We start from the raw sequence: 15,290 nt of genomic DNA, 5'->3' as shown, positions 1-15,290 counted from the left end.
CCCCACACCCGCCCCCTCTGCCCCCCGCACCCTTTTGTGCCTCACTGCCCTTGAGCTTACCAGTCAGCCCCGCCCCCACCCCGGCTGGGCCGGCAACGGGGAACCTCAGGCCCTAGCTGTGCTGGCGCTCCAGGAAAACCAGAACCCAAACTTGGGCCTAAGGGCCCAGGGGCTGACTGGGAGCCAGCCCTGGCCTAGCACCACGGAGCTCTCACCTGGATTGAGAGCGGGACGTCCTGCAGCCCTCCAGCTTCACGCCTACCTTACATGACCAGTAATCCTCAGGACTGTGGACAAAGTACCTCCCTGCTCTACAGTCAAAGAGAAAATGGAACGAATACAACGGCCCCTGCGCGTTGGGACTCTCGGGTTTAGGCTTAGCTTCCCATAGGGAGGACCCCGTTTTCCCCCCGGGGAAGCAAGGGCGTGAACCACACGCCTCCGGAGTGACAGGCGCTAGGACTGGGGACCGAGCGCCCCCCAGGGAGGAGACGGGCACAGAGACCAGGTACTCCGAGTCCCACCCTGGGAGGGGACGGGCACGGGGGCCGGGCTCCCCATGCCGTTGCGACGAAGAATGTGAGCGGCTCGGCTCCCAGGGCGCTCTTCCGGGTTGTGACGCGGCAAATGCGGCTCCGCGCGCAGCTGGGCGCACCTGAGCCCGGGGAAGGGGGTGGGCTCGGCCCCGCGACGCCCGGGACCCTTTCCGCGCTCGCCCGGTGACCTTGGAGAGGCGCCCCCTGACTCGGTTTCCCGCGGCGGCCTGGCCAAGGGGGCGGCCCGAGAGTCCGCAGCCCAGGCTTCCCCGAGGGGCGCCTCGCCGAGTTACCGCCGCCAGCCCCGATCCCGGGCCCCGACCCCATCTACCTGAGGAGCCGCGGCAGCCGCAGCCCGGCATCCGCCCTCCCGCCTGCCGCTGACCGGAGTGGGCGGGGCCACGCGGCGAGGCCACCGCCCCCCCCGCCAACCGTGGCCCGGCGCGCGGCAGCCCGGCCCCGCCCCCAAGCGATCTCTGCGCTCACTGGTCGGAGGTGCGTCCCTCTCGCCCTCTCCACCCGGTCCCCCGAACCCCAGAGAGTGAGAGTGCGCAAACTCCGCCTCGCGCTCGGCCCCGCCCCCTGCCGCCCCGTGACCGCCACACCTGACTGTTGGGCGCCAGTAGGGCAGCCCTGTCGGCCTCAAGGCGTGCGGCCGGCCACTGCGCAGGCGCAGGACGCGGCTCCCTTCCCACTCTGCTGTGTCCTCGTACGACATTTACACCGCGATGATCCCGGCACACAGACACCGCCCCACATACCGGGAGAGGCATCGGCGACGCCGGCTCGGCGCGTCAGTGCGCCCAAAGCCGGTCCTCTCACAAGCACATACCTGTCCAGGTACGCACGCCAGGTGGGCCTGACCGGGACACACACAGGCACTGTCATGCCCTATATCTCTCACACATGCACACACACTGAACACCCAACCAACACCCGAGAGACCCAGGGCCGAGGAACCCTCCGCAAAAAGGTACACACACGCAAACTGGAGGCACACGTCCAGTATGCCAACAGACCGTGGGAATCAAGATGAGCAGCCATAGGGCTTCCCTGGTGGCGCAGTGGTTGAGAGTCCGCCTGCCGATGCAGGGGACACGGGTTCGTGCCCCGGTCCGGGGGGATCCCACATGCCGCGGAGCGGCTGGGCCCGTGAGCCATGGCCGCTGAGCCTGCGCGTCCGGAGCCTGTGCTCCGCAACGGGAGAGGCCATGACAATGAGAGGCCCGCGTACCGCAAAAAAAAAAAAAAAAAAAAAAGATGAGCAGGCATCAATGAAACTCCTAGGGACTTCCCCGGTGGCCCAATGGTTAAGAACCCACCTGCCAATGCAGGAGACACGGGTTCCGGGTTTCAGCCCTGATCCGGGAAGATCCCACATGCAGCGGAGCAACTAAGCCCGTGCACCACAACTACTGAGCCTGCACCCCAGAGCCCGCGAGCCACAACTACTGAGCCCGCAAGCTGCAACTACTGAAACCAAGCACCTAGAGCCCATGCTCCGCAACAAAGAGAAGCCACCACAATGAGAAGCCTGCGCACCACAACCAAGAGTAGCCCTCGCTCCCACAACTAGAGAAAAGCCCAGGCCCAGCAACAAAGACCCAGCGCAGCCAAAAATAAGTAAATTAAATAAATTTATTTATTTATTTTAAAAAATAAAACTCCTAGAAGAGAACATAGGCAAAACATTCTCTGACATAAATCGTACCAATGTTTTCTTAGGTCAGTCTTCCAAGGCAATGAAAGTAAAAGCAGGGCTTCCCTGGTGGCGCAGCGGTTGAGAGTCCGCCTGCTGATGCAGGGGACACGGGTTCGTGTCCCGGTCCGGGAGGATCCCACGTGCCGCGGAGCGGCTGGGCCCGTGAGCCATGGCCGCTGAGCCTGCGCGTCTGGAGCCTGTGCTCCGCAACGGGAGAGGCCATGACAGTGAGAGGCCCGCGTACCACAAAAAAAAAAAAAAAAAAAAAAAGTAAAAGCAAAAATAAATAAATGGGACCTAATCAAACTTAAAAGCTTTGAAACCATAAACAAAACAAAAAGACATCCTATGGAATGGCAGAAAATATTTGCAAATGATGCGACCAACAAGGGCTTTATTTCCAGAACATACAAACAGCTCATAGAAATCCATAAAAAAAAAAAACCCCAATCGAAAAATGCACAGAAAGGACATCCCTGGTGGCGCAGTGGTTAAGAATCCGCCTGCCGGGCTTCCCTGGTGGCGCAGTGGTTGGGAGTCTGCCTGCTAATGCAGGGGACACGGGTTCGAGCCCTGGTCTGGGAGGATCCCACATGCCACGGAGCGGCTGAGCCCGTGCGCCACAGCTACTGAGCCTGCGCGACTAGAGCCTGTGCTCTGCGACAGGAGAAGGCCACGACAGTGAGAGGCCTGCGCACCGCGATGAGGAGTGGCCCCCGCTCGCCGCAGCTAGAGAAAGCCCTCGCACAGAAACGAAGACCCAACACAGCCAAAAATAAATAAATAAATAAATTTATAAAAAAAGTACTAGGTTCTGCAAACAGTAGAAGCTTTGAATTCACAAAGAGGGAAAGCCACATCCTCACTACAAATGTGATACCCCTGTGGGCACACCTCTTTGGACAAGGGGATAAAAAAAAAAAAAAAAAGAATTCGCCTGCCAATGCAGGGGACATGGGTTCGAGCCCTGGTCCGGGAAGATGCCACATGCTGCGGAGCAACTAAGCCCGTGCACCACAACTACTGAGGCTGTGCTCCAGAGTCCGCAAGCCACAACTACTGAGCCCATGTGCCACAACTACTGAAGCCAGCATGCCTAGAGCCCATGCTCTGCAATAAGAGAAGCCACTGCAATGAGAAGCCTGCACACCACAACGAAGAGTAGCCCTGGCTCACCACAACTAGAGAAAGCCTGCAGGCAGCAACGAAGACCCAACTCAGTCAAAAGTAAAATAAATACACTTATTTTTTTTAAATGCACAGAAGACGTTTCTCCAAAGACATACAGATGGCCAATAGGCACATGAAAAGATACTCAACATTGCTAATTATTAGAGAAATGCAAATCAAAACTGCAATAAGGTACCACCTGACACCAGTCAGAATGGCCATCATTAAAAAGTCTACAAATAACAAATGCTGGAGAGGGTGTGGAGAAAAGGGAACCCTCCTACACTGTTGGTGTGAATGTGAAGTGGTGCAGCCACTATGGCAAACAGTATGGGGGTTCCTCAAAAAACCCAAAATAGAGTTGCCATATGAGCCAGCAATCCCACTCTTGGGCATATATCTGGAGTAAACTATAAGTTGAAAAGATACATGCACCTCAGTGTTAATAGCAGCACTATTTACAACAGCCAAGACATGGAAGCATCCTAAGTGTCCACTGACAGATGAGTGGATAAAGAAGATGTGGCACATGTATACAATGGAATACTATTCAACCATAAAAAAGGATGAAATAATGGCATTTGCAGGGACATGGATGGACCTAGAGATTATCATGCTAAGTGAAGTAAGGCAGAAAGAGGAAGACAAGTATAACGTCGCCCTCCCCTTGAAATACCTGACTCAGCTTCTCTTTTCCTAACCCCCAGGTCAGTAGCAAACCAGTTAGTTTGCCCAGATTTTCTATACTCCAGGCAGTTTGCTAGACAAGGGTTGTGGGTGAGCAACGGAATATCAAACACCAGCCTTGTTCTCAAGCAGCTCACAGTCCAACAGGGATGACAAAACGTGCCGCAGCAGTTCAATTCCGAGCATTCCGAGGCTCTCCCTGCAGTGGGAGCACCCTGTGGACCATGGATCCCGGCGGGGACAAGCCCAGTCCCCAGCCACTGCCAGGACGGCAGCCCCCAGCCACTGTGCCGTCCAGCTCACAGAAGAGAGACTACGACTTGGGCCTCAGTTGTGTCGTCTGGAAAGGGGGCATCGCTTGGTGTTACTCAGATTTGAAATCCTGGGTGTGAACTGCCCGCCACAGGACAGGCACGTCGGGTGCGGTCTGTGCACAGGAGCAGGACTCTGGGAGCTGGTAGTTGCCCCTTAGAACAGCACCTGGCTCACAGCAGGCACTTAGGAAACATTGGCTCCCCATGGTAAAGGCACTCACAGAAGACTCCAGGGGCCAGGAGAAGGGAGGGACCATGCTGGCGCACCTCTCCTGGAGCTGGGGTTTGAGGTGGACCCAGGCGGGGGCGAGGGTTACTTGCTTGCTTGGGAATGTGTCATCAAGTGTGTAGACAGCTCTGGGGGAAAGGCCTCTGCAGCAGGTCTTGGCCTGAGCAGAAGCTTCCAGGCCTGAGCAGAGGAAGGCTGGGTGGCTTTGGGAATTCTCTGGCTGGCCAGTGGTTTTTTTGTTTGTTTGTTTTTGTTTTTTGGCTGCGTTGGGTCTTCAGTGTTGCACGTGGGCTTCCTCTAGTTGCGGCGAGCAGGGACTACTCTTCGTTGCAGTGCGTGGGCTTCTCATTGCAGTGGCTTCTCTAATTGGGGAACAGACTCTAGGCGCGTGGGCTTCAGTAGTGGTGGTTCGTGGGCTCTAGAACACAGGCTCAGTAGTTATGGCGCACGGGCTTAGTTGCTCCGTGGCATGTGGGATCTTCCTGGACCAGAGATTGAACCGGGGTCCCCTGCATTGGCAGGCGGATTCTTAACCGCTGTGCCACCAGGGAAGTCCCCAGGCCAGTGGATGTGACTTGGCACTTTCACTGCCAAAGGCCTGGATTCAATCCCTGGTCAGGGAAATAAGATCCTGCAAGCCTCACAGCACCGTCCAAAAAACGCCTCTTTTGGCCCTTGGGGTTCTCACCCCAGAGAATGGGCCTCAGGCAGGGCAGGGCTGGTTCCAGCAAGATGTTCTTAGGGCAAGCAAGTCCTGGGGGATAGGACACCCCCTTTGAGGGCGCACTGCAGGTGCAGCTATAGAACCTTCCACTCTAGAATCTGCCCCCGCTATCCCAGAGCCTGCCTTCCCCGTGCCAGTCTATGGTTGTGCAGCTGTGTTAGCCTCCCACCCCGAGTTCTCAGTCCTGGGCCCTCCCGTGTCTCTGCCCCAGTCCCAGGAAGACTTCAGAAACTCGGCTGCAGCCTTGAGGGGGCGCAGGTCCCAGCTGGCCTCCTGCAGTCCCATCACCCCTGTCCCGCTAACAGGTCAGGCCTCAGTCACGCCTCCCGCCCCCCATCCCCAAGGCCCTGCGGTGAGCTGGATGGCCCCAACCCCTTCCGCAGTGCCCTGACCTCCGGAAGGTCAGACCAGACCTTCATGGACCAGAGAGCCTTCATGGAGCAGGTATGCGAATGCAGGGACAACAGCTACCTGCCTTCCTCCAAGAAGATCGGCTCTGGGGCCTTCTCCAAAGTCTACCTGGCCTATGCCACGCAGGAGCGCACACAGCACAACTCCAAGCTGGCCTCTGACCTGCGGGGTACGTGCCACACCACAGAGAGGCAGGCCACCTCCTCCCCATGGGGTGGGGGATCCGTGGTTCACCCTCCAGCCCAGCCCTGAGGCCCCTGTCCTAACCCCACTCAGGCACTTTCCAGGTGCTCTGGCCCCCTCCTGGTCCTGCATCCTCCCTGAAGGCCAAGGCTCGGGCAGGCTGATCACTCCCAGTTCCTGGACCCCTTGAACACATAAGTGCCTGGGACAGGAGTGAGCAGGAGACCAGAGCTGCCCCCCAGGGACGCTGCTCACCGAGCCTTGCCCCGGCCAAGTTCAGCAACGTGCACAAGGCCACAGGGCCTGTTCTGCCACATCCCGCCCCCGAGGGGCTGTGGTCTTCGCACAGTGGCCACCCTCCGCTCCCGCAGGTGGCTATCAAGATCGTCTCCACCGCTGAGGCCTCTGTGGAGTTCTCCTGCAAGTTCCTGCCCTGTGAGATCTCGTCACTCAGTGCTACCTACAAGCACCTGAACGTGGTGGGCAGAGACCCCAAGACATCCTGGTCCCCTCCTGCCCAGCCCAGGCCTGCCGCCTTCCCCTCCTGGGACCCTTACGCTCGAGCCCAGCCCCATCCTGAGACCCCAATCCAGTGCACCTGACGGCCCCTCCTCGGGGTGATGGCAGGCGGGCGGGATCCAGTAGGTGCAGCTCTACGAGACCTACCGGAACAGCTGGCGCGCCTACTTGGTGCTGGAGCCAGCGGCCCGTGGTGACCTGCCGGAGCACATCAATGCCGTGTCCGACGACTGCCGCTGCCCGGGGCTGGAGCAGGGGGCCCACAGGCTGTGCCGGCAGCTAGCCAGTGCTGCGGCGCGCTGCCCCAGCTCAGGCATGGCAGTTGAGGGCGCCGCCCAGCCCACCCGCCCACCACATGGAGAGAGCCGTCTGAGCTCAGGCCCAGCCTCACCTCCGCTTCCCCATGCAGGGACCTAAAGTGTGAGAACGTCCTGCTAGATGACCGAGGCTTCCTAAAGCTGAGCGGTGAGCCTGCGGCCCAGCCCGCAACCCTGCCCCCAGCCTGCGCCAACTGACTGAGGTCTTCGACTTCTGCGGGCCACATTCCCCACTCTCGCCCCAGCCAGGCACCCAGTGTCTACACTGCTTGCTCCAAACTTCTGACCCCAGCCTGCCTTGTCCTTCAATCCCCCTAGGAGGCCTACACCCCACCCTCGCCCAGAGCCACACTTGCAGTCACCCCACACACCCCATGCCCACCACAGGAGCCCACTTACACCCCGCCCCCCCCCGCCCTCCCTGTATGCCCCCTGCAGACTTCGGCTTTGCCAATCGGTAGGGGCTTAAGAACTCGCGGCTGAGCACCTTCTGCGGCTCTGTGGCCTACACAGCCCTGGAGGTCCTCACGAGCAAGTACAGCGGGGAGCAGGCTGACCCGTGGAGCCGGGGAGCACCACCTCACAGGCTCCAGGACCCCTAGGGAGGGGAGGGGAGGGGAGGGGGCACGCCCTGGGAAGCCCACGCCCCCAGAGGTGTCATCCTCTACGCCATGGTGACCGGGAACCTGCCCTTCAAGGAGCGCCAGCCCCACCGCATGCGGTACCTGATGCGCCAGGGCTCCACCTTACGGCCAGGCCTGTCCCCAGGTGAGCGCCTCCACCCTGTGTCCCTCCCCGGTCCCAGCCCGCACCCAGGTGGGCGGCAAGAGAGAGCTGGGTCCAGAGAGGTGGAAATGTGTTGGCGGCCCCGCTAAGCCTGAACCCTGCGCTAGCCCAGGGCAGGGCGCCTCACCTCTCTCTGCCTGTCTCCCCACGTGTGAAACACGGACACCCTACGGCCGTCTGGGAAGACTGAACGGGATGACACCTCCAAGCTGCCAGCATTGTTGGCCGTGATGGCTGCGGGCTGGGGCGCGAGAGGGCAGTGGCACCTGTAGGCCGCATCCTTGAGCCCTCACCCGCAGAGTGCCAGGACCTGATCCGAGGCCTGCGCCAGCTGCGCCCGCGAGCGCGCCTGGGCCTGCAGCAGGTGGCCGCGCAGCACGGGAGGCTGCCCGCCGCACATACGCTCTTCCGCACCGTGCTCGGCGGCGTCACACCAGGTGCTGCATGCCCACCAGTGTGGGCAGGTGGGCGGCTCCTCAGCGCCCCACCTGACCCTCCCACTCTGGTCAGTTGCAAAGAAGCCCGAGGAGTGTGAGCTCCCAACGTCCCCGGACAACGTGGAGCCCAGCGCGGACTCAGATCCCCCAAGGCCGCTCCTGCACCTGCGGCGACCCCAGCAACAGTGCACCCCCCTTGAGAGTGCCTCTGGTCCGGCGCCCGAGCCCACGGAGTCTCCCCCGAGACGAGGTGCGACCCTGCCGGGCTGGGACTCTGGAGCACGGAGACGGCCAGTCGCGCGGTGAGCCCCTCCAGGCGTCCGCTGTCGCCACGCTCCATGTCTGCCATCCGGACCGTGCCTGGACACTACTTGGTTAACTGAGGGCGGGCGGGACGGTGGGGGCAAGGCCAAACAGAGCGTTTATTCTGTGGAGCCAACGGTGTGGACTTCTCAACGCGGGAAGAGGGCCGCGGGCCTTGGGGCATCTGGAAAACAGTCCACACACCTCCAGGCCAGAGCTTTCACTTATCTGGGGGGAGGGAGGGAAGAGAGAGGGGACCGCAGAGGAGGGAGGCACCTGGCACCCATGAAGAAGCCAGCCTTGATGGGCGTGCCAGGGGACGGTCTCCAGCTTTGGAGGGTGGTCAGGGGAAAGAAGAGCCCAGGGCAAGGCTGCAGGCACATCAGGGAGGCTCTCAGCTCGGCAGGCGAGGGGCTCTGGGGAGCTGAGGCTCAGGCAGGCTGACCAGCGAGAGGGCCCAGCTAGCGGGGGAGAGCGAGGGCATCAGCTCAGTCCAGGACTGGGAAATAGGACTTGAGGAGCTTGCAAAGAGCGGAGGGCAGGTTTGGGCACAGGTCAAGTGGAAAGGTGGGGAGCATGAAGGGGAGGCAACGCCCAGCAAGTGCTCCGAGGACAGGCCACAGGGGTGCAGCCCTGGCTAGACCCCACGACAGGCTGTGGCTGGTGAAAACCTCAACAGGTGAGCCCTTTGAGGCTGGGTCTCCGGCAGGGCCCCAGGATGGAGGGGCCTGGGGTGGGACTGGTACCAAGGGGCACTGCAAGCACCTGGGTGCCCCCCTATGCCCAGACCCCCGTAGCACCGTTGGGACTGGGAAGCTCCAGCTAGCCCCTCGGGCTTGCAGTGTTTTTCTGTCCGGCCCTGCTGGCCATCCCCGTGGAGATACCTGAGCAAGTCACAGGGTTGGGCCAGCTCTGGCTGAACAGTCCTCCTCTGAGCAACCAGCCTTCTTCCTGGAGCCAACAGGGCACAGGGAGGCACCCTCAACCCTCAGCAAAGACCTGGAGCTTAAGAACAGCTCTGCTTCTCAGCAAGGCGCACCCTCAGAGCCAGGGGACCCAGAGGCCTGCGGGCGGCTGCACACAGACCCGGTCTGGGAGGCCTGGACGGATGGCGAGCAGAGGTGGGCCCAGGGCTGGCGGCAGGCTTCGCGGGCCTCAGGTGGGTGCAGCTCCCTCTGCGCGCGTCTCTGGGGCCACAGCTCCAGCTGCTGCCGCACCGCTCGCGCTGCTCTGCTCCTGGCGGTCCTGCTGCTGCAGCTGTCGCTCAATATCCTCAGGTACTTGCACCTCCAGCAGGTTTTCCATGCCATGCTCTGGCTCATCCCCAATGAGAACCTGCCAGCAGGGCAGGCAGGGGAAGCAGGTGAGCAGCTGGCTGGCACACTGTGGACATCCACCACTCCCCCAACCCTGCACCCACCTGGATGAGTTTCTCACAAGTCACCCGCACATCGGGCTCTGGCTCCCAGTTGTGCAGCTCGCGCAGGATCAAGTAGGCTCCCTGGTCCCTCACCTGCTTCCGACCAGGTGCCGTGGCCGTCAGCTGGGAGAGGGCAGAGATTATCCAGACGTCAGTGTGCTAACATGTAAGTGTGTGGGGGTGACGTTAATGTAGCAGCACGCCGGCTCACCAGCATGATGGCCTCAATGAGCATCTTGCGGATGTCGGCGTCAGGGTCTCGCTGCTTGTCTTGTGGCAGGTACTGAAGGTCAACGGGCAGCCCTAGGAGTGAATTCACCGGGTCCCTATGCTGGCCCCTGGTCTGCTAGGCAAGACCCTGCCATTGTAAGGCCCATCTGTGTTCAGCAACTCCCTGCTAGAAGGTTCCAGAAGGGGCCCTGATCTGGACACTTCCTTCTGCCTCTCCCCCACTGGCCTCCCCTCCTGCCAGACCAACCCTGAGGCTCGACCCAAGCCACTCACGCTCCATCTCCTCCTCGGAGAAGTCCTCAGGCCCAGCCAGGGGCAGTAGCAAGTAGGGGAGAATGTCCACCTCAGGCCCAAGCAACCACTCATGGTGTCCTGGGGAGAAACAGGAATGGAGGCCAGTCCAGAGGGGCCCCAGGGTCCAGTCTATTCCTCCCACTCCCCGACACGGCAACTTCCTCACCACCACTCACGGTGCTCGAAGCAGCAGTTTCGCAGTGTCCCCACCACCCCGCCCCTGCGCACCGAGGAGTCCGGGTATTGGGTAAGGGGCAGCAGCCGCTGGACCACGCACCTGGAGGGAAAAACCACTCAGTGCCGTCCCTGCTCATTTCCACGCCCTCCCCGCGAGCGCCCTGGGCTTCACCTGTCGTGATTCAGCAGGAAAGCGCGCGTCGCAGGACGCTGGCTGAGGTTGGAGAGCATCGGCCCCAAGTAGTGCAGGGGCGCGCGGGCGTTGTAGCCGGGAGTGCACAGCGCGAGCACCAGCCGCTCCAGGCCCGACTCCCCGGGCTCAGCGGCCGCCAGCGCCGCCATCAGCGCAGTACATGGCACCGGCTCGCGGCTGAGGTTAGCCAGCACGGCGGCCGCCTCCTCGGCCCAGGGCCACTGTGGGTCCAAAGCGCAGCCCAGCAGGCGGGCAGGTAGTCCGGGCTCGGCCGCCAGCAGCGGCTCGTGCAGACCAGGGTCGGCGGCCAAATTGACTAGCGCGCGAGCGGCGTCTCGGGCCGGGGCGGGAGGAGGGGCCACCGCCAGCTCGACCAGAGCCCGCAGCAGTGCCGCCTGGCCGGCCAGCAGCGTGCGGCCGGGCCCCGAGCCGGTCAGCGCCAGCACATGCTGCGCCGCCGCCGCCTGCAGGTCAGCCCGCGCCCCGAGCGCCAGGAAAGGCAGCAGCTTCGCCGCCTCCGCCTTCGGGCCGGCCTCCACTATCGGCGACCCTACGGAGGCGAGGCCACCGGCTGACCCACCCACGACCCCTTCGTCCTCCCGCATGCTTGTCGGCGTGCTCCGCTGCGCAAGCTCAGCTTTGCGATGCGGCTGCAGGTGGGCAGCGGCCCCGCTCACCAGGGTACCGGAAGCCCCGGTGACCAATCCGAGGCTACCGACTCCGCGCAAGGGGCGGGACCGGCGCGCGGAGGCGGGGCCACGCCAAGGCCCGGGGGATTGTGGGATTGGTTGCCGGCCAGAAGCCGGGGACTTCGGGCTCTGCGCGGTGGTGGGGGTCGTGCAGGGACAAGCTTTGGGCCCCGGCATGGCACCGTCCCTTGGGGGTCCTGCCAGCCGCTGATAGCAGACCGATTACATTCCCTCTTCCTTCATGATTGGCAAACATCCGTCTTCGCGGGAAGAAAAGCAGGATCAATTACAGTGATTGCCTTTCTAGTGTATCCCTGGCATACTCTCCCTTTGATCGTGATATATTTTCGGTTTTATATGTGGTTGTATTCAGTTTAAGAAAAAAAAAATTTTTTTTAATTTTTGGCTGTGTTGGGTCTTTGTTGCTGCGCGCGGGCTCTCTCTAGTTGCGGCGAGCGGGGGCTACTCTTCGTCCGGGTGCGCGGGCTTCTCATTGCGATGGTTTCTCCGTCTCGGTGCGCGGGCTCTAGGCGCGCGGGCTCAGTAGCTGTGGCGCACGGGCTTAGTTGCATCTGCGGCATGTGGGAATCTTCCCGGACCAGGGCTCGAACCCGTGTACCCTTTCATTGGCACGCGGCTTCTTAACCACTGCGCCACCACGGAAGACCTTATTGGTCTTGTTAAAGAACCACCTTTTGGATTCATTTCTTTATTGTTTTCTTTTTCAAGTTTATTGATTTCTACTTTGACCTTACTGTTTCCTTTCTTCTGGTTACTTTGAGTTTAATTTACTGTTCTTTTTCTAGTTTCTTAAGGTAGAAGCTGAGGTCATTGATTTGAAACCTTTCTTCTTTTCTAATATAGGGGTTTCCCCACAATTATTACCTGACTCATGGGTTATTTGTTATGTACTTTACTTTTACATAGGTTATAAGCCTCTTAATAGATATTATTTTTGTTTCACACTAAGGGCTAGGACAAAGCCTCTAGGGGCAGCGATGCCCAGAAGAGCCACTTACAGGGAAAAATATGGCCCTGAAGTCAGGAGGTCATAACGTCCAAGAGCCGGGACTTGCCCCGCCTGAGACCCATAGCCTCAATCCCAACCTAAACTTTCCTGAAAGTCCCATGGAAATTGAGGAAGAGGATGGATGAGTCCAAGGACGTGCCACCTCTCCAAGGCAACCACATGCTCGGGACACACAGATCCCGGCCAGGCCATAAGAGTTGAAAATTCCTCAAGGTATGGAATTAGAATATTGTGGATAACCTAGGTAAATGATGCCCTCTGGTGGGTACTTTTGACTGAGACAGAAATGTGCACCTTCAGGGCCCACTTGCGTGAGCAGGGGACTAATGAGCAGGCCCGTGATTTGACTGCATCAAGGATGTGTTTACAGTAATCAGCAGCTAGGGAGCCTTAAATATGCCCACGGTGAATTAAAAGATCCAAAGTGTTTGGAAGTGATTTCAAAGTTAAAGGTACAAGAACTGTACAAAGAACCCCCTTATAGCCTTGACCCAGAGACCTCAAATTCCCAGGTCACCCCTGTAATGACCTTTGTCTCACCTTTTGTGTCCAGGTGGGAACAGCTCTTCATGCCCTTGACACAGACCACCGGCCAGCTATTGTGGAGCACGTTCCTCGATTTGTATTTGTCTGGTTGGCTCCTGATTAGATTCAGGTTGTACATTTCTGGCAGGAATGCTCTGGAGGAAATCCTGGGTTCTTTTCATCCTGTCCAATCAGGTGGCACAACGTCAGTGTGTCTCAGCGCGGGAGAGGCTTATTTTGATTACTTAATTATGATGGAGTGGCCTAAGCTTCTTCCTTGTCAGGTTACTCTTTTTCTTCTTGTATTTATTAAGTATTTTATGGGGGGATACTTTGAGGCTATGTAAACACTCCGTTCCTCATCCACCTTTCACTCCCTAGTTTTTGCATGTATTGTTTTTTTCTCTGAATTAGTTATTACTGTGATGGTTTCCAAATGGCTATTTTCTAATTTTATCATTTATTGTAGGGAAAAAAGCTTTCTCTTTACCTATTTATGTCAATGAAGTCTCATGGATTCCTAGTTTATTCATAGAAATATAATACTTTACTGTCATCATTTTGATCCTCAGTTTGGCCAGTGGAAGCCCCTTTAAGGAGGCTCCTGTGTGTTTTTATTTATTTATTTTTAAAATTTATTTATTTATTTATTTTTGGCTGTGTTGGGTCTTCGTTGCCGTGCGTGGGTTTTCTCTAGTTGCGGCCAGCAGGGGCTACTCTTGGTTGCGATGTGCGGCCTTCTCATTGTGGTGGCTTCTCGTTGCGGAGCACAGGCTCTAGGCACGCAGGCTTCAGTAGTTGTGGCATGTGGGCTCAGTAGTTGTGGCGAGCTCTAGAGCTCAGGCTCAGTAGTTGTGGCGCACGGGCTTAGTGGCTCCGTGGCATGTGGGATCTTCCCGGACCAGGGCTGGAACCTGTGTCCCTTGTATTGGCAGGCAGATTCTTAACCACTGTGCCACCAGGGAAGCCCTTCTCTGTTTTTTTGTTTTTTTTTTTAATTTTTAAATTTTGTTTTATTTTTATTTATTTATTTTTGGCTGCGTTGGGTCTTTGTTGCTGTGCGTGGGCTTTCTCTAGTTGTGGCGAGCGGGGGCTACTCTTTGTTGTGGTGCGTGGGTTTCTCATTGCGGTGGCTTCTCTTGTGGAGCATGGGCTCTAGGCACGCGGGCTTCGGTAGTTGTGGCACGTGGGCTCAGTAGTTGTGGCTTGTGGGCTCTAGAGTGCAGGCTCAGTAGTTGTGGTGCACAGGCTTAGCTGCAATGCGGCATGTGGGATCTTCCCAGACCAGGGCTCAAACCCGTGTCCCCTGCATTGGCAGGCGGATTCTTAACCTCTGTGCCACCAGGGAAGTCCCTTCTGCATGTTTTTTAAAATAGCTTTATTTGAAACCAAACAGGACCCTGCAGGGCCTTCCTGGGGAGAGACACCCGCCACGTCCCACCACCTCTAGCCTCCTAGGCTGTCCCTGAGTTCCAAAGAGCAAATTGAATCAGAGAAGTGGGAAAACGTAGCAAAAAAGAGAGAGCAGTCTAGACAAAGTAATAATAGTTTAGCCATAAAACAAAGTCAAGGACCTTTAGCTGTACTTGAAGGCTACAGATAATATCCTGAGCCATATCCTTGAGTGGTTTTGCAGATACTAAAGCCCCCAGCAGGTGGAAGAAGTTAACTGCATGCTGACCACCAGCACTTAGACCGCAGAAAACTGATAATTGAGATTTCCGAAATACCTAGTACCCTGTTACCTCACCATCAACCAACCAGAGAACTGTGCACGAGCTGATCACAAAACCCATGACACTCTCCCTCACACTGTCATTAAAAGCCATTCCCTGAAAGCCACTGGGGAGTTCAGGTCTTTTGAATATGAGCTGCCAGCTCTTCTTGATTGGCGCCTGCAATAAACGCTGTACCCTCCTTCACTACAGCCCAGTGTCAGCAGATTGGTTTCACTGTGCATCAGGCAGGCAGACCCAAGTTCCGTTCGGTAGCATATTGAGATGTAATCCACATACAGTACAGATCATCCATTTAAATTCAGTGGTTTCTGGTGTGTTACATTAACTGTTGTAAACGGTTGTAAAATACATGTAACAAAATTGACCATTTTTTGGGCTGTGCTGCACAGCTTGTGGGATCTTAGTTCCCCAACCAGGGATTGAACCCTTGCCCTCGGCAGCGAGAGCGCCAAGTCCTAACCACTGGACCAACAGGGAATTCCCCCATTTAATTATTTTTAAGTGTATAATTAGTGGCATTAATCACCACCACAACATTCTGCCACCATCACCACTGTGTATTTCCAAAACATTTTCACCCCCCAGAGCAGAAACTCTAACCTCCCAACCCCTCCAGTGACCTCATGGCTATTTTCTGTCTCTACAAAGCTGCCTGTTCTAGGTTCTTCAGTGGT

At 58.0% G+C, this 15,290-nt stretch overlaps 2 protein-coding genes across 9 annotated transcripts in view; both read right to left on the bottom strand.

Moving 5' to 3' along the window:
• Positions 1 to 992, bottom strand: part of MROH1 (maestro heat like repeat family member 1) — a 68,054-nt gene extending 67,062 nt beyond the window's left edge. For 5 of the 8 annotated variants that reach the window (XR_009559436.1, XM_060286918.2, XM_060286919.2 and 2 more), the window contains exon 1: positions 868 to 992. Coding sequence is in view for 1 of the 8 variants with exons in the window: in XM_030876004.3 (XP_030731864.2) it covers positions 868 to 898 (31 nt within the window). In the remaining 7 variants the exon portion in view is untranslated. Of the gene's footprint in view, positions 1 to 215; positions 238 to 655; positions 677 to 867 lie in introns of those variants that run through there. The other 3 variants (XM_030876004.3, XM_060286922.1, XM_060286921.1) reach the window with 3 other exon arrangements.
• A 6,224-nt stretch (positions 993 to 7,216) lies between these two features.
• Positions 7,217 to 11,294, bottom strand: HGH1 (HGH1 homolog). Its single transcript, XM_030876221.2, has 6 exons — positions 10,613 to 11,294; positions 10,440 to 10,540; positions 10,243 to 10,341; positions 9,950 to 10,041; positions 9,739 to 9,861; positions 7,217 to 9,653 (listed from the first exon to the last, which is right to left on the bottom strand). Exons 1-6 carry the CDS (start codon positions 11,236 to 11,238, stop codon positions 9,474 to 9,476), a joined length of 1,221 nt encoding a protein of 406 aa, XP_030732081.1. The 5' UTR covers positions 11,239 to 11,294; the 3' UTR covers positions 7,217 to 9,473.
• Between the last annotated feature and the right edge of the window lie 3,996 nt (positions 11,295 to 15,290).

This window comes from Globicephala melas, chromosome 17, assembly GCF_963455315.2.
Source record: "Globicephala melas chromosome 17, mGloMel1.2, whole genome shotgun sequence".
NCBI lineage: Eukaryota > Metazoa > Chordata > Mammalia > Artiodactyla > Delphinidae > Globicephala > Globicephala melas.
The sequence above is the reverse complement of the archived record's forward strand: the minus strand, read 5'-3'. Positions and strand labels throughout refer to the sequence as shown.